Source organism: Lactuca serriola, chromosome 8, assembly GCF_051521515.1.
Source record: "Lactuca serriola cultivar US96UC23 chromosome 8, Lser_US96UC23_V15, whole genome shotgun sequence".
Lineage (NCBI taxonomy): Eukaryota > Viridiplantae > Streptophyta > Magnoliopsida > Asterales > Asteraceae > Lactuca > Lactuca serriola.
The window spans coordinates 139,886,609-139,905,409 of NC_136415.1; the positions used below are offsets into that span (position 1 = coordinate 139,886,609).

General features: G+C 35.1%; 2 protein-coding genes across 4 annotated transcripts; one reads left to right on the top strand and one right to left on the bottom strand.

Moving 5' to 3' along the window:
- Positions 1 to 2,244: 2,244 nt before the first annotated feature.
- Positions 2,245 to 5,536, top strand: VPS2.3 (vacuolar protein sorting-associated protein 2.3). Of its 2 annotated transcripts, none has more exons than XM_079015641.1 (11): positions 2,245 to 2,475; positions 2,759 to 2,800; positions 3,326 to 3,360; positions 3,543 to 3,593; positions 3,719 to 3,823; positions 3,917 to 3,988; positions 4,182 to 4,253; positions 4,677 to 4,757; positions 5,036 to 5,071; positions 5,155 to 5,210; positions 5,353 to 5,536. In XM_079015641.1, the coding sequence occupies exons 1-11, from the start codon at positions 2,442 to 2,444 to the stop codon at positions 5,399 to 5,401; spliced, it is 633 nt and encodes a 210-aa protein (XP_078871767.1). In that variant the 5' UTR covers positions 2,245 to 2,441; the 3' UTR covers positions 5,402 to 5,536. The 2 variants fall into 2 exon arrangements, with proteins under 2 accessions (XP_078871767.1, XP_078871766.1); XM_079015640.1 differs by having other exon boundaries at positions 2,247 to 2,475; positions 2,756 to 2,800.
- Positions 5,537 to 5,634: 98 nt separating this feature from the next.
- On the bottom strand, positions 5,635 to 9,295 carry LOC145068638 (casein kinase 1-like protein 10). Of its 2 annotated transcripts, none has more exons than XM_079015639.1 (14): positions 8,623 to 9,295; positions 8,475 to 8,515; positions 8,322 to 8,391; positions 8,077 to 8,225; positions 7,897 to 7,992; positions 7,314 to 7,384; positions 7,134 to 7,195; positions 6,979 to 7,042; positions 6,804 to 6,888; positions 6,588 to 6,714; positions 6,431 to 6,504; positions 6,282 to 6,342; positions 6,113 to 6,210; positions 5,635 to 6,036 (listed from the first exon to the last, which is right to left on the bottom strand). In XM_079015639.1, exons 1-14 carry the CDS (start codon positions 8,696 to 8,698, stop codon positions 5,806 to 5,808), a joined length of 1,305 nt encoding a protein of 434 aa, XP_078871765.1. In that variant the 5' UTR covers positions 8,699 to 9,295; the 3' UTR covers positions 5,635 to 5,805. The 2 variants fall into 2 exon arrangements, with proteins under 2 accessions (XP_078871765.1, XP_078871764.1); XM_079015638.1 differs by having other exon boundaries at positions 5,635 to 6,039.
- Between the last annotated feature and the right edge of the window lie 9,506 nt (positions 9,296 to 18,801).

The window sequence follows — 18,801 nt, forward strand, 5'->3', positions numbered from 1 at the left end:
CTTTTGAGCTTCTTTTAGCCTTGCATACGAGTAAAGTTGGAGACTTTACTCATCAATACAACCTTAAGGGACCAGATCTGCAATTTAAAGCCTTATCTTGATGATTAAGTGGCTTAATAGATTAAGTGGGTTTGCTGACTGAAGAACTCGACGAGTTCATAGGAGAAATCGGGCGAGTTTATTTGGGATTGTCCCGATTCTAATGAAAATGAGCGGAAAACTCGACAAGTTGATGGGAACTCGGCGAGTTAGATTGATTATTCGCGATTCTGCAGTTTGATAAGAACTCGACGAGTTGGGTCACCTGGATCGTTGACTTTGACTTTTGACTTATGCTTTTGACCAAGTTTGTCCCAAGGGGTGTTTGAGGTAACGTGAATTATATTCGAGGAAAATATGGGCTTAGGATAAGACCTATATGGGATTGGGCCCAATTTGGAAAATTAGGCCATTAGTGGGCTTTCATGGATTTTGTGGTTTTGGATCTTGTTGGTTTCGGGTTTGGTCTTTAGTTATGAATCTTATTGAGCCCAGGGTAAAATGGTCATATTACCCCAAGTATGGATTTTGGATCATGGTCTGGAACACAATTGCTAATTGGGTGATATTTTGGTATTGTTAGCTCGATGAGTTGGTAGGGCAGCAATTAGGGATTTCTTGCAGTGAGATTCAACATTTGAGGTGAGTTTCCTCATCGGGTTTAGCGGGTCGAAGGCACCAATGCCGACCCATGTTTGTGTTATGTTGTTAGTATGCTAGCTGTTTTTGTGACTCTTGCATGTACCTGTGTTTATATGTTTTCCGGGCTAAGGCCCGATGTCGGGTTGGCCCTGATGAATATTTATATGCTATGTATCTATGTGATTATTGCATATGTATGTGTTTATTTGATATATGTTATTGTATGTTGGGCAGAGCCCGTTTTACTGAGCTCAACTCGATGTCGGGCGGGGCCCGATGCCTGATGGGGTCCGAAGTCGGGCGGGGCCCACTATATGTTTATTATATGTTTGGTATGTGGTATATTGGGTAACTCCCTAAGCTTCATGCTTACGGTTTTCAGTTTATATTTCAGGTACTTCGACTTTCCAATGAAGAGCTCGGGACGATCGCAGTGCATACACCCGTGTTTTCCGCAATATGTGATCTTTAGGTTTGAACTCTGATAATTGTGTTAATTGAAATACTTTTTAATGTTTAGAACAAAGCTACATTAGTGTTTTGATTATAATAAAAATGAAATTTTTAACCTTGATTTTTGAGATGTTATACACACTATTACATCAACACCACATCAACATTTTTTCTCTACTTTCACTTTTATCTTTTTCAATCCACAACAAATGAAAACTTAATTTTCCTAACTCACTTAATTAAAAACATACAAATCAATATAAGGTACAACTTCTTAAGCCTAGTGTACACGAGAAAAAGGAAGGAAGATAGTAGAGAAAGGGATTATATGGAGGCTCATCAAACCATTAAAAAGTGTAAATAAATAAATGGTACCTTATGATAAGGATTAATGATTCTGGAGGTACATTTTCCTCTAACCCAAAAAGAAAAAAAGTGTGACTCCATCCTCTAAAGCTTGAAATTGATTGTAAAAAAAAGGGATATTGATAAAAAAAATTGTTAAGGGAATGTAGTTAACTAAAAAGACAGAAACAATATAAATGATAAGTGATCCGTACACGTATATAATAATGTATGTTTTATAAAATTATATCCTCCTTAATAAATAAAGGTTTTTTTGCCACATGTCATTTTCTCCTTCATTTGGACACATGATATTTTCTAGATTTTTTGAATTTTCTATTTTCCACTTGTCATTTTATTGTAATTTTCATTTTATTAAATTAAAATTCCACATTTAATATGTAAGGTATTTATTAGAAATGATTTATATATGTAATGTATTCAATGTATTAAAGTCTCATTAATTTTAATAATTTAAATTTTTTCTCATTTTTCTTATAAATTCAAATTCTCAAATTGTTAAAATTTCATATTTAATTTTTTTTAAATAAACTCATGTAATACATGAGTCACACACCTAATAATATAATATTTTAAAATACAAATAGTTGTACACATAAATCACAGCTCCAAAGATTAATAGTTACCCTAGACTTTTTCATTGTGCCCCTTTTATTTATTTTTGGCATAATTTGTGTTGGCATACCAAGTATTTGATGTCAACTGCTAAAACAATTAAGGTCAACGAGCTTTCCAACATTTATATATTAAAAGAAAAAGCAAACGGTTTTCTGGGGGTTTTCCGTTTTCCCGAATTGATCCTTATCAAACCCTTGATCGGAAAACCGGATTTTTGGGTTGGATTTATCATCCGATTGGTATTTGCGTATATATTCGACCAATCATCAAGATCTTAGCGTACAGTTGTCCACTCCCTCAATCGGATCAGTCATCAATCAATCATGAACATATTCAAGAAGAAACCCACCCCTAAAGGTACGTCTTATGTGCCCTAATTCCTTGTTTTGTGATTGAAATTGATTGTCTGTACACGATTCTTAGTTCAATTACTTCACCTATTTGTGTTTAATTGCGGAAATTATGTTTTTAAACTTGTTAATTCCGTTTTCGTGGCCGGGTTCAAGCTTGAACAAGTCTAATCACTTTAATGATAAGTTTTTTTGGGGGTGTTTTTGACTGCCTATTCCCAAATTCTTTATTGGTCGTATTCATTGCAATATAGTTTCCTTCTAAATCGTTTTCTAATATGATCCAGAAGCACTTCGAGAGAGTAAACGAGAGATGTCCAATGCTACTAGAGGTAAGCTTTATCTTATGCTTAATTGAGTTTGTCTATTAAGTTTTAAGCATTTATTGAATTGCAACATTGTATATACTTTGTAATTTGATAATCATCACTCGATCAACAGTAATCTCCATGCTCTTTTCCTACATTGATATGAGTTTAGACCATGCTGGCATACTCAATCGTTGTATGTATGGGCTGCTGAAAGTTGCTGTACTGAATAGCATATCATCAAATTTGATAATTTAATATATGCAAGTGCTTTACTAATCACTGGGATTAAAAAATCACATAACAACATGCTACAACATTGATACAAGAGCATGCTTATTAATTAGAATCCAGCATTTCCATTTTGTTCCACACCTGGTTTTCTTCCATCCCATCTTCAAACTAAATGGCATTCTCGAGGCGAACTACAGAAGCATCTTGCTTGATCACATGTTGATTTTTCACTCAAAGTGTAATCCATTCATCATATAATGCATGGAAGCTAGATGATGCTAGTTTTGAACCATATGCCTGTTTTCTATGATTCAGGTATAGAGAGGGAAATCACAGCATTGCAGTTAGAGGTAAGCTTTTAGCTTCAAACCCCTGAAATATGTAAAACATCAATGCAATCTTGGTCTTGAGACAGCAAATACTCTAATTACCACATTGGATTTGATGTATATTTAACTTGCATGTATCCAAATACTAGCACTTTGCTCCTTTAAAAAAGAATGCTAGCATCTTACACATATAACTCGAGCAGGAAAAGAAGCTTGTTGCTGAGATAAAGAGAACTGCTAAAACAGGAAATGAGGTTAGTTGCTTACTTTTAAGTTTAAACTCACATAGCTGATAGCATATATATAAGTAAAAGTATATACTTTGTTGATTATTTATATGAAGATGAAATTTTTGTGCACTGATATCTGGTTTGTGCAGGCAGCAACAAAGATTTTAGCACGCCAATTGGTGAGGCTTAGACAACAAATAGCCAACCTACAAAGTAGTCGGGCTCAAATGAGGGGCATAGCAACACATACACAGGTAAAGTTTCAAATGGCAACTTTTTTTATTTTTTTTGTCATAAATAAATTATTCGCCTTATGATTGAGTTTCTATGGTTTTAACTTCTCCCAGGCATTAGCTGCACACTCTTCTGTGGCTGTTGGGATGAAAGGTGCTACCAAGGCAATGGCAGCAATGAATAAGGTTGTTATACAGCAATATATATATATATATATATATATATATATATATATATATATATATATGATACTTTTTTGTTTTCCTCAACATCTTTATGAAATTGCTATTTGTGGCCTAATTTTCACTGGTAAACTAAGAATAAATAAATAGTCTGTATATTGGTGAATAACTTATGATGTGAATGTGTTGTTTGTAGGAAATGGCTCCTGCAAAGCAAATGAAAGTGATGCAAGATTTCCAGAAGCAGTCTGCACAAATGGATATGACTGTAAGATAGTGCATGCCCTTACGATATAATATATATATATATATATATATATATATATATATATATTAAAAGATAGAAAACATTTCCATTAAATAAATTTAATTATCATCGTACGACAAGTGAGATGGCAAACGGGCAACAAGCTGCGTCGCTACGCCTTTTTGTATAGCAAAGCTCAATCTTTTAGAGACTACATTCATAGAACTAGGGGATATACCATTGCAATGCATGATCCGTTGTACTCTATTAAGAAGCTCTACCACATCCGGTGCGAGGAAACCAAACGTATATATAAAAAAAAAGAGTTATTTTTCATGCATGGTTTGTGATGAAGCACATGGGATTCATTTATTTAGTCCAATTCCTGCTTCCATGGTGTGAGGGAAAAAGGAACATAATACTCTGATTATTTTTTTTGTGCAGACTGAAATGATGTCAGATGCGATAGATGATGTTCTTGATGATGATGAAGCTGAGGATGAAACTGATGATCTCACCAACCAGGTAAACTCTATGTTGCATAGTTTTGTGTTGTTTGGATAAATGATGTATGAAATATATTAAAGAAAAAAAATTGGATGAGGGCAGATTTATAAAAAGTTAGGGCTTAATGGGAAAGGTCTCTTGTGATTTTTTTTTTTATTGTTTTTCTGCATCTTGTTAAAAAGAAACACTCATATATAGCTTATGGAATCAAGTCCATTAAGTAAAAAGAAAAACACCACATTTTTCGCCCAGCATTATTTGTTTACCCTTTCATATATAAATGTTTGAAATTGCAGGTGCTAGATGAGATTGGTGTGGATGTGGCTTCACAGGTTTGTGGATATAATTATTACATTGTACTCTTGTTAATCAACATGTTTTTGTATAATTTAAGTTTTTGTTGAACTTTTTGCAGTTATCCTCAGCTCCCAAAGGAAAAATTGCTGGGAAAAATACCGAGGATGCTAGCAGGTAAAAAATATTTATATCTTTTTGCTAACATAGAGCCATTCATCCTAAAATATTTATTGTCCCTAAACTTACAAAAACCAGAATTATTATTATTTTTTGTTAATATCTTCATCTTAGTGATTATGATCTTCTTTGTTTGTAGTTCCGGGATAGATGAACTTGAGAAAAGATTGGCAGCCCTACGAGGTTGAGATCAAATATCATACCATTATCATTCATCAATGGAGAGCTTTCCGCAACTTTGTTTTTTGTACATGTTCCATCATATTTCATGTTTTCATGTTGATGTTACTCACAATTCATCTTAAATCAATGTTTTGTTTTTATTTGTTGTCGTAATTGTGTTGAAGATTAATCCATTTTATCTGAGGTTTTGATGTGTGTATATATCGTTACAACCAAATTGACCAAGATTTTCAGAACATTGATCACCAAAATATATATATTATGGAAAACAACAAACAACATAACATATATATTATCCATGTTTCGTCATCACCTTACCTTACATTGCAGTGTAAAACACAAACTCTCGTTTTTTACATATAATTATTATAGTATTTTTTTTTTAGTTTTTATTTGATGTCTGTTATTATTACTTCCTGATTTGGAGAAACTCAAAGCTTCGAAGAGGATCTTCACGACCAGGCTTTGAAGTAGTGGGTTGGGCTCCTCTTTGAGTGGTTGATAAACGGGACCCACTACTCGAAATCACTCGGCTCGATCTGCCATCTGTCGCTTCAGCTGAAGATCCAGGTCTGCTGCTGCTTAGGTGTTTCGACAAATTCCCGTTTCGAGAGGACCGCACTTTCTCTGAATCAGTTTGCTGCTGTTGCATCAAAAATACCAAAAATTAGAAACATGAGAGAGAGAGAGAGAGAGAGAGAGAGAGAGAGAGAGACGTTTTCCGAAATTCTGGTTCTGGAATGTTCCGGGCGGGTGCCACCTGGCGGATTTCTTCTAGAGTATGGTGCGTCACCATGGAGTCTATCTTGTCCACCTACATCACAAAAAGTAAGGCACACTAGTTTTCTTTTGGAAGCATAGTTTTTAAGTGAGATAGATAGATACCTGAGGGTCTTCCTGTTTTTTCTGCGGATGTTTGACCACCAGCAGCATTCCCAGTTTGTGGCTACAAAAACAAAAACAAAAAGATACAAGATGAGTGTATTTATTTACTATTACTGTTATTGCTGTCTTAAAGAATAATGTTCACTAACTCGTTCTCGTGAGCTGGCTCCGATTTGTGGATACTTCAATATTGTCCAATCGAAAACATAGTCGAATTGATAGCCTGAAAAAATAACTCAAACCTCAAATCACTAAAAATATCATCTCAAGATTCAAGACTTGTTTAGTCTATAATTCAGTATTCACCTTCACGAATAAACAAGTCGCGGAAAAGCCTTTTCAAATATGAATAATCTGGCTTGTCTTCAAATCTCAATGATCGACAATAATGAAAGTAGGATGTGAACTCTGGTGGATATGATTTGCACAGCACCTGTTGAATAATATAATCAAGTTTTTTTTTTTAAATTATTTATAGAATAATAGAATATGTATATAAATGGACAACACATATATACCTACCTCTATTGGAGTCAACATTTTCTTTTCACTTATCCTGTCATATTTCTGTTTTTTGGTTCCCGCTTTCAGTCCCTGCCATGGAAGGCTAATGCAAAAACACACATACACGTAATGTAAATCATCAATACTAAAAACTAAAATAAAACAAAAAATATACACACTGCTGCCTGCATACCTTCCTCTTAAGAAATACATAAGAACATAACCAAGAGATTCCAAATCATCCCGCCTACTTTGTTCTACATAACTCACACATATATTAAAAATATTTAATATTTATTACCTCAAAATAAAAATAAATGAAAATTTTGCAAGACACAAATCACTTACCAACCCCAAGGTGTGTGTTGACACTAGCATAACGAGCCGTGCCAGTCAGATTCTTGTTTTCCCTACAAGTCAAAAGTTGTACAATTACAATAAATGGAAATACCTTATATTATAACATTAACACCCCCCAAATCATGAGTTATTACCAAAAAACCTATTTAACAATATAATCCGAGTTACCTGTAAGGTATGTGTCTATGAGTTTGAAGATCCCTATACTTTTTTGCAAGCCCAAAATCAATGACGTACACCTGCCATAACAAAATTATTACAACTTCTTTTTTTACCATGCAAAATACTACAATTATTTAGCTTCTGTTTCTTTTATACTTAATGATCTTAATGGGTTGAGCACTTAATCTGGACAGCTATACATGGCTGTTTCATTTTGACTTCATCCAGACGGAATGGACTTATTGGGTTAAGCCAAAAACATGGCTTAATGTATTAAGACAATCATCAATCATTTGCATAGTTGCTTTTCTTTTATCCCTCCTAATTCCTCTCACATCAAAATTGATGAATATTGTTAACATTGATCAATAGTATGTACCCATAAGGGTAAAATGGTCATTTAGTCTCATTCCAACAAGATTTATTCAGTCTAGAAAAGAAACAGACAGACATCATTACTCATGACTGAAGAGGGGAAAAAAGGAAACAGCCCCTAAGATTCAATCACATTGAAACTGTATATACAAATAAACCTAAAAAGATAAGCATATAGTGTCCCAATGGATCAACAAATTAGACAATCAATCACCTGATTTGCTTTGCGGCCCAGGCCCATTAAAAAATTGTCAGGCTTTAGGTCACGGTGAAGAAAACTCCTTGCATGCATGAACTCAACTCTATTAATCTGAAATATAAGTAAGTTGCATAAATAAATGAGAAACGGTTTTTAAAGTATAAAAAAGGGCAATCACTATTCACCAGCACTTACTAGTTGATCTGCAAGCATTAGAACAGTCTTCAAGGTAAATTTTCTATTGCAATAGTTGAAAAGATCTTCCAGACTTGGTCCAAGGAGGTCAATCACCATGATATTGTACTCACCCTCAATTCCAAACCACTTAAGACTAGGTACACCCGCTTCATAAACAAGATAAACAAATCATTTTATTTCTAAATTTTGTATTTACTTTTTGCCCCAATTAGATTTTGAGCATTTGAGTGAGAAAGACTCACTTCCTCCCTGGAGAAGCATATATACTTTTGATTCATAATGAAGTTGAGGATGTTTTGTCTTCGTGGGTTCCTGGGAATGAAGCAACAACAGGCCTGTTAATGGTGGATTAATCAAGCAATCATTACATCCAAAGCTAATAGTCAATCAAATACCAGTTTAACGCCAACTTCTTCCCCACTTTGAATATTAACACCTACATATCATCAAACAAAGAACGAAAATGAATGGATATAAAATACTAAGAACACACAGATATAATAACTGAAAAATGATGCTTAAAACAGAGAATCTGGAACATACCTAAATAAAGCTCACCAAATGATCCGCTCCCAATCTTCCTCCCAAGCTTAAACTTTCCACCAACAATATGATCCATGATTATTGCTTCAATTAACTCCAGCTGTAAACATGAACTGCTAAACTATACTCGGATCTATATATACCTAATTACACCTAGACTAGGGTTTGTAAAAAAAACTCAACCCAACTTGATAATAATCATATCGACCCTCGATTTCTACCAAAAACGATCCAAATTAACAATCGATTCCGGTACAGTATCTACAGACTATACAAAATCAAAGCATCCTGATAAAAATCAGAACCCTTTTCACGGAACGCATCAAACCCTAATTTCAACAAGCAAAACATCAGCCTCTTGACAATAACATAATTGAGAATAATACGAACCACAATTCTTCAACACCGACTAAAATTCAAAAACATCATCGAAGCGCATTGATCGACATATGCATGCAGATTGACCCTTCGCTTTATTTGATTGCAGGGGGCGAGTGAACGAGGATCGGTGAACCCCGGATGACAAAACGAGGAACGGATTGCGATGAATTTGTGCTAGGAAACAGAATCCGATAAAGAGACAGAAATGGAAGAGGAGGATATGATATGTAACGAAGGATGGATATGCGAAGGGGAAAATGAAGAAAACAAAGAGAGAAGGCAGGTGTCGTTATTCTTCGTTTTCTGTATTTATTTATATTTTAGAGTAATAAATAATTATTTATCGAAAATTTATTTTTGTGGTTTAACTGAACTAAAATATGTTATAAAACTCATTTAAGTTTTATAAAATTCCTATATCAAGTATTGTAATTATTTATCGAAAATTTATTTTTGTGGTTTAGCTGAACTAAAATATGTTATAAAACTCATTTAAGTTTTATAAAATTCCTATATCAAGTATTGTAATTTTTTATAGCAGGTTAAAGTTATAATAATAAAGTATTGTAAAATATTTTAGTATTGTAATTTTTAAAATTTATTTTTTATACCAAGTATTATATATATATATATATATATATATATATATATATATATATATATATATATATATATATATATATATATATCCAAATTGAGTGGCATTGGTAAAAAAATTATTAAAATTGTGTTCATCAAACTTTGACAAAAAAAATATACATACCACTTTAACCATCTATATCATATTAAAAGACTTATTACAATAAAAAAATCAAACTTAAATTATTTTATGATATATTTTGATTCATAATAATAAAATTATAAAAATAAAAAATAACAAAGACATTCTTAGGTATGTTGTCCTTTATTAAATATAACATTTAATTCGATGCATAATCAATAAAATATTTGATTATCAACCAAAAATCTATATTATCAATATAACCTCATATTTCCATTAACTTTTTTTGAAAAAAGCTATTGTTATAAATTCATTTAAATGGTAAACATCTTAAAAAGTATTTTTTTTTAGAAATTAAACTAATTTATTTTTATTTTTCTTATATGTTATATAAATTATCCTCATATTATTTTTTATTTTTTAAACTATTTTATATTTTAAAAAAATAACATAAATGGTATTAATATTTTAATAAAGAAATTAAATAACATATTATATAATGTTTTTTAATCTTTGATATTTACATCGTTTTGAAAAGGGCAAATGACATTAAAACTCTTCAATTTGGCAAAAATGTGTATATTTACCATATTGTGTATTTTAGGTTTATTACGGCCAAAGGTTTGCATTTTTTTTTTTCAGTTTTACTCATTTGCGTATTTCTGGTTCATTAAAGTTTTTATGTTTGGCAGAAATATTTGACTTTATCATTTTTTCTAGTTTTTTAAAGCCTTTAATTTTAAGAAAAATATTTGATTTTACCATATTTCTGGTTTATTAAAGCCCTTAATTTTACTCTCTTGCATATTTTGGTTCATTAAAGCCCTTAAGTTTACCCTGTTTTTACTCCTAAAATTACAATAATATTGTAAATTATCTTATCATAAAGTTATAACAAAATAAACTATTCGTATATAATGAGTTTGGATTAATATTAATTTAATCAAAAAATTACCAAATAAAATCATATTTATAAGACGATTTTAAATAAATATTATACATGTATTTTATAGCAAAATTAAACATACATTTAAATAAACTAACACATATTTATGCAATGGCATAAGTTTCCCATAATGATAACCTAACACATTTTGTAGGATGGAGTGAGTTCATTTCATTTCATTTTATTTTATTTTATTTTATTTTATTTATCGAGTAAGAAATTATTGGAAATTACTGCCTTCATCCATCGTCATTTCCACCTCTATCGGTGACACTTATTTTGCAGCTTTAATTGGTATGTGGTGTATTTCCAAATATGGTAACGTTTGTAACAACCCAAATTTCCAAATAAATTTTTCATTTTTAATTAATCAAAGCATTCCCAAAAAATATGAAATCTCAATGACAATTGTTTTCAAAATCCATAACATCAACATTCTATTTCAAATATCAAAGTGTCCCCAAGCGTAATGCCAAAGAGTGCATGACGCACCATCAAAACCTTGCCCTTGCCCTTAGGCTCTGAAATACCTGAAACAAATCAACAAACTGTAAGTTAATGTTTAGTGAGTTCCCCAGAGCATACCTCACATAAACCACATAATCACATAATCCATAATAGCTCTATAAGCTACACATAATACATAAGTTATGCATACAAACATATAAGGATGTTATGGAACCTTCCAAGGTCTTATACCAAGTGTCACTGGAAACCCCACGTGGTCTTAACTATCTGTTATGGGAGCCCCCCTCATGGTCTTAGCTAACTGCCACTAGAACCCCCACGTGGTCTTGGCTACCTGTCGTGGGAACCTCCACACAGTTTTCATCAATCGTAGAAATAACATACAAGTTAAACATGTAAACATACTAGGAAGCCGTGGAAACCCTCTAAGGACTTATACAAAATGCCATAGGAACCTCCTCATGGTCTTAATCTCCTGCCACGGGAACCCCCCAGGGACTTCCATACGAATGTCATACCATTATATAACATAATCAACTAAGAATCCATATATCGTATAATGGGTCGACCTTAGTGCCTTGGACCCATTGGTATGGTGAGAAGACTCACTTCTCAAGAAATGTTGAACTAATAAGATACCCATCTTGTAGCTCCAACTCAGCTGTCTACAACCACCATGTGATTAACTTGTCAAAATCCCGAAATACCAAAAATACCCTCAAAGTCAAACTTGGTCAACCCTAGTCAAAGTCAACAGTCCATGCCGACCCCAACTCGTCGAGTGCATATAGCAACTCGTCGAGTTCCTTCAGAGTTCAAAAAACCGAAAACCCGAGTCAAATCGCTGAGTTACCTGAGTAACTCGTCGAGTTCTTTAGTGTCCAAGAGACCAAAAACTCTAATCAACTCGCTGAGTCATCTCACTCACTCACCAAGTTCTCTCAGAATCCAGAAGATGGGTAAACCCTGCCCAACTCGTCGAGTTCCTTCAACCCTTTTCATGTTCAGTCCTTTCCAGTTGAATCCAAGGCTCCAAACTATAGATCCAGCCCCTTAGGGTGTAGTTACCACATAAAGTTGCCAACCTTACGTGCATGCAAGGCCTCAAGAGGCTAAAACACTCAAAACTAAGCTTAGGAAGAGGTTTAGGGCATGTAGAAGGTCCAAGACTAGATAAAGTCAACAATTTTATGTCCATGGGGCCTAGAGGAGTCCATATCTGAGACCATGTCCTCATGACAAGCTCAAACCCGGGATTGACTCCATTTTGCACTAGAAATTACTATATGCTTGCATAAGGGAAGATCTAAGAATGGAAAGCCAAGGTAAAGACTTTTTACCTCCAAAAGGCTGCTAACACCGAGTAGATGTCGGATCTACTGCCTCTTCTTTTGCTCCAACCTCTTCAAGCTCCAAATTCCTTCACAACCACACCAAAATCACTCTCCAAGGCTCTCACACACACTCAAGAAGGTGTAAAGCTCGGACTAGGATTTCTCTGGGCTGTCAAGACGATGAGGGAGGCCACAATGAAACATAAGTTCTTTATATAGGGTGCAAAACCCGGAAAAATTAGGGGTTTCCTTTCTAGCGTTTACTCGTTGAGTTGGTCCTTTCAACTCGTCGAGTAGACTCTTCATTCCGCATCCAAAATAATCCCTACTCAGCGAGTTTCAGCTCTCCAATTCATCGAGTCCCGGTCCAAAACCCTAAAATGTTAGAAGGATAAATGATACTTGAAACAAGCGTTACAAATCTCCCCCCACTTGAACTAGACCTCATCCCCAAAGTCCTCAGATGCAAACAGATCAGGGTAATGTTCCCGCATTTCATCCTCCGGGTCCGAAGTCCATTCGGAGCCTCTTCGGCGCTGTCATTACACCTTCACCGACTTCACCTCCTTGTTACGAAGAACCTTAGTCTTCCTATCTAGAACCGTAATGGGTCTCTCAATGTAGTTCAGGCTCTCATCAACCTGAATGTCGTCTAACGAAATAATTGTGACCTCTTCAGTGATACACTTCCGGAGCTGAGACACGTGGAAGGTGTTGTGAATTTGACTAAGCTCGTCTGGCAGATCCAAACGGTAAGCCACCTTGCCCACCCGGGCGGCAATCCTGAATGGACAAATATACTGAGGTCCTAACTTGATCCTTTTCCGAAACCGAATGACACCCTTCCATGGTGACACTTTTAGCAATACTAAGTAGGGGTGTAAACGAGCCGAGCCGAGCCCGAGCCTAACCAAGCTCGAGCTCGGCTCGTTTAATTTGAAGAAGCTCGAGCTCGAGCTCGATTCGAGCCTTAAAATGAAGCTAGAGATCGGCTCGTGAACAATTTAGTGAGCTCGCGAGCCTAAACGAGCTTAAACGAGCCTATATATATATATATATATATATACACACACACACACTCTCTCTCTCTCTCTCACACACAAATATATATATATATATATAGGCTCGTTTAGGCTCATTTAGGCTCGCGAGCCCACCAGCTGAAGCTCGGCTCGAGCTCGTTTAATAAACGAGCCTCATATTTGGGCTCGAGCTCGGCTCGGGCTCGTTTAATTCGATCTCGAGTCGAGCTTTTAACGAGTCGATCCCGAGTAGCTCGTGAGTAGCTCGGCTCACTTACACCCCTAATACTAAGTCTCCCACCTAGAACTCAAGATTCGAGCGACGCTGGTCAACATAGCTCTTGTGACGGCTCTGTGTTACCTGCAACCTGTCGCGCACCTATTGGATCAACTCGGTAGTCTTAAGCACCACCTCAGTGCTTCCCATGACTCAGTGCCCAACTTCACCCCAACAAACTGGGGTCCTATACCTCCGACCATACAACATCTCAAACGGGGGTCGGTCGATACTAGCATGGTAACTATTTTTATATGAAAACTCTGCGAGTGGGAGGTATGTATCCCAACTCCCTCCAAAATCCAAAACGCATTCGCACGTCATATCCTTGAGTGTTTGAATCGTTCTCTCGCTCTAACCATCTGTCTGGGGGTAATATGCACTGCCGAAGTGTAACTGAGTTCCCAACTCTTCGTGGAAATTTTGCCAGAACCTGGATGTAAACCGAACATCGCGGTCCGAGACCACCAACACTGGCACTCCGTGCCTGACCACGACCTATCGCACATAGATATCTGCTAACTTCTCAGCAAAAATACTCTCAGAGATCGGAATAAAATGGGCTCTCTTCTTCAATCTGTCCATGATGACTCATATGACATCCACACCCCTCGCTGTCCTTAGTAACTTCGTGATGAATTCCATGGTGATCTCTTCCCACTTCCACATAGGAATGGGTAGCGGCTGAACCTTAGTTATGCCATACTCCAAGTATGCACACTATGTTTGTCTATGATCCTTACATTGTGATGTAGATCAATTGAACATGATTCCAATGATACTCATTTCACAATCCCAAATCCTTATTGTAAATGTGAGAATCCTCGATTCCTATCATTTACCAAAAAAACTGTTAGATTTTAAACTTTTATGCAATGTTCCTCTTGTAATGATTATGCACAAAGTCACCAAAACCTTGTCACCAGTCATTACAGAGTATTCCAAAGAAGGTCAACTTCTATGGAACGGAAGTCTCATATTCAAAGTACATTGCTTTGAGCATCCTTCTTGCATTAAGGTTTTCTAATCTTACATAGATTGAATAACTTCCACCTATGGAGACATTTCCATAGTCCCATTTTGACTATCACTTCCGAACAAGAGTTACTTCTTTTCAGAATATGTCAATATGGTCCTTTTCGACAACTTACATCATACTTCCAACTTTCCCTGAGCAACCAATCTTTGGCGAACCTCAGATTGTCCTCGACAATTGCTTAATCACTTTAGTCATATCCAGTTCTAGACTTTTCCCTTCTCAATGCCTTAAGCATTTGGAAAATTTAGAAAAGATGAATATTATAGCACATGCAATCGATCCTATATCCGAAGCATATGGGACACGATTCATGATGTTTGACATAAAGACATGATACTAGACCAGTCTTTTGCTACAATATTTTTTATTTTCCATGTTTTCAAAATTTAACTATGAAGAGGGATGCCGTAATCATAATCGAATTTTGAAAACGCAATATATATAGAGAATTTCTTCAAGTTGAACCATTCCAACATAAAATTCATATATATATATATATATATATATATATATATATATATATATTCTTGACTAAAGAGGATTAAAATCTCAATCTAAGCTTTAGAATTGAAATGAAGTATAATTTCCTCTCCCTTAATTATAGCAAAACAACTTTTCAACCTCTGCAACTTCACGAATTGAAACTTTGTTTTCTATAATTAACATTGCTAACTTGCAACACTAAACGTAATAATCATGCTCCCACTAACATGATGATTATCAGCATAACACTTATGCTCCCACTAGCTCTGACATATTTCCAGGAATCTGCTGGACTCCTGAAATTTAGATTCATACACCCTTTCTTAGATAGCTCACATGCGTGTCTAAGCAATTTCAAGAACTATGAAAAGGGATGCCGTAATCATAGTCTCAATTTCTTAGACCTTTGCCATTTCTCACAAGTCCATGTTAGTGTGTCGGTTAACCACACAGGCTCCATTAACGACTTTTAAAAATGCAAATAACACAATTGATATCTACGTAAAATATACTTAGTGAAAGCGTTTCCTCACCATCATTTTCATGAATCGGAGAGAAACCTTATGACACTTAGATTTTATAGTGTATGAGTTCCTATCCATGTGAATTTGTCAAAACCATAATCACAAGATAAGGTTAGTGACAAATTCAGCCTTACATGGATTAAACTTGTTCAATCTTAGTTTCTTGTCACCTTGGTAGCACAAGGCCCACCAATGCTTCCAAGTTGAACTCTGATAACTCACATGCAAATTCAACTTATTTGAAGTAGGTACAAAAACAAGAATTATGTCAACACGATAGGTTGCAAACCTTAAGTTGTGTGCTAGTGATAAATTACAGGTTTTACTCTTGATTAACTCTTGAAACTCTTTCAGGATCTTTAAGGCTCCCACTGTCCCCTTGACATATAAGTTTCCCCAGTCAAGAACTATTCCTTGACAAAACAAATATTCAAGGGATAGTGTGGTTTCTTATCAAGACTAACACTTCACACAATTGGTCTTAGTTGGTCTTTGTCTCATCCAAGACATCACAACTTACCAATCTCAAATGTACAAGGGTAGAAACATTTTACACTACATTTGATAAGTGTTTTAAACCTTACTTTATGTCACTCAATGTTACAATCTTGGAGTATGACTCTAAGAATTATTTTGGAACGAAGTATGACTCATCTTCTCGATCTTAACCAATCCAACAATTCATGACCTCTCTTCTTAGCCATAACAATGCACTAAGACGTCCTTAGAGTATGAATTTGTGATATGGTTTCATAATCATTAATATGATCATGAAATATGATACTAAAGTACTCTCCCATCCTTTCAGACCCGAGAAACTTTTATCTTTCTGCCTAATTTGATTCTTCTCATTTGTTTTGTCATACATTGTAACCTTTCCAATGTTACAGAATTATACTTAAATCATATTTACTAATCTTTAGTAAATCATGACAAATCAATCTTTGTGGTGGACCTTGACCAGCGCACACCCAGTGTACCTAATTCCTTAGTCCTTCATTTGACTCACATATACATGTGATCAAAGAATTAGTCTTAATTTTCAAAGATGAAAATTCTCATTCATCATACAATACAACTTGTATGATTCCAAGTTTCTATCCAATTGAAACTTGGGTGATGAAAAACTTTCTTCATTTGGTAAATTCAGACACTACCACAAATGAAAGAATCAAATCCATTTTCCAATATTGCTATTACTGGAAACATATAAGCAACAATTTTCCACAGATGCCATTGTAAGGATATTTTTAAAATAAATAAAATTAAAACCCTTTTTTTTCTTTTATTTTAAAACTTTACGGAAAAACTTATCCTTACAATCCACATGAAAACCTTGTTGTTATCTATTCATAAGCAATATATTATAACTCTTAAGCAACAGCTCAAAATTCTGATTGCCGAACCATGCGATCGAAACCCACCTTTGCAATCAGAATCAACATATACTTACTTTAAGCTTCCTATCTTTTCTTTGATTCTTAAGAACATCAGCATGTGACCCATTCACATTATGTAATAAGAATCTCCAAATAGGAACTTAATAGAGTTAGACAGTGGACTTTACCCGAAGTAGAGTCAAACCTCTTGACTTGATCAACCTTATGACCTTTCAGGTTAATAGGGCAGCTTCTCAACCAATGCCCCTTCCTTTGGCAACAAAACACATGGACCCTTTGGTAATGGCACATGAGACTATCTCAGAATTTGCTTTTCTCTTTACTATTTGGTCAACCGAGTTGACTATAGCCGATCCCTTTCCATTGGGAAGAGAAATCCTTTTCTAGATATCCAATGCTACCATTGTCAATGTCCATGTAGACTTGGGAAGTTGTTCTTTTAATCAAATTTTCTTTACTGGTGTTCCGAATCATTGCTGATTCCACAACACCAAGCAAAAAGATAACATCATTAAGGGTCATGTCATAGTCTGCCTCATAGTAGTCCCAAAGAGACTCACTATGTTACTAAGAAAGTGATTGAACATCCAACTTTCACGAGACTTTGACACCCAACTCTCCCGGCTTGTCAATATGTGACTTTATCTCCAAGATGTGAGCACACATAGACTATGCTTGCCAATAGGGATTGAGTGACTTTAAACGTTTCAAGAACTTGTGGGTGAGGGAGAATAATTGGAGGAGGTGGAGGAAGTGAAGCATGATGTTGAGGGACACCATCTTCAAGAGATTTGGGAAGATCATAGTTGTCTGAACCAGACATCTATAATGGGAGAAAATCAAGTTAGTTGATTCAAAATCCTTAATATAACACCCAATATGAAATATTAAGGCTAGGACCCAACACAATATTTTATAATTTGGAAGAGGGATGCCGTAATCCAAGCTATAAAATATTTGAAGGTAGGCGAATGACGATTCACCAATTTCCACCATGAAAAACGAAATAATTTATTAGGTTTTAATTGGATTTGAAATTCCTAGATCTTTTGAGATTCATTGAACTTTTCAATGACATGTTTCAATCTCGAGTGTGCCCTCTCAAATTTTGTGACTGGGATGCCGAGGATCACAAAACAAGGTGTGAATAACCATACCAATTCACTTGGTACCCTTAATATTATCACCCAATCAATGTGCCAGTTAACCACACACGCTCCATTGATCTATGACAAACATTAAGTCACCCTTCGTGATCCTCACTAGTCCAAGTTAGTGTGCCGGTTAACCACACACGCTCCACCAACGACTTGGTAAGGTACAAAGTGTGAATTCCATGGGCTAGCACCAAATTCACATTTTTCCTAAAGTAACTAAGATTGGGAATTAAATAAAACATTTAGTTACTTTATAATATTCATCATACTTTTAATGAGAATTTAAAGTCATTGTCCTACCCGTTCGGCTAACGACCCTCCACCGATCAAGCAAGCGGTGGGTGAGAGTGGACACCCATTAAGTCGCCATTTTATAGGCAACAACCTTATACCCACCTTATAGACCGGCTTCGTGAATGAGGCCTAC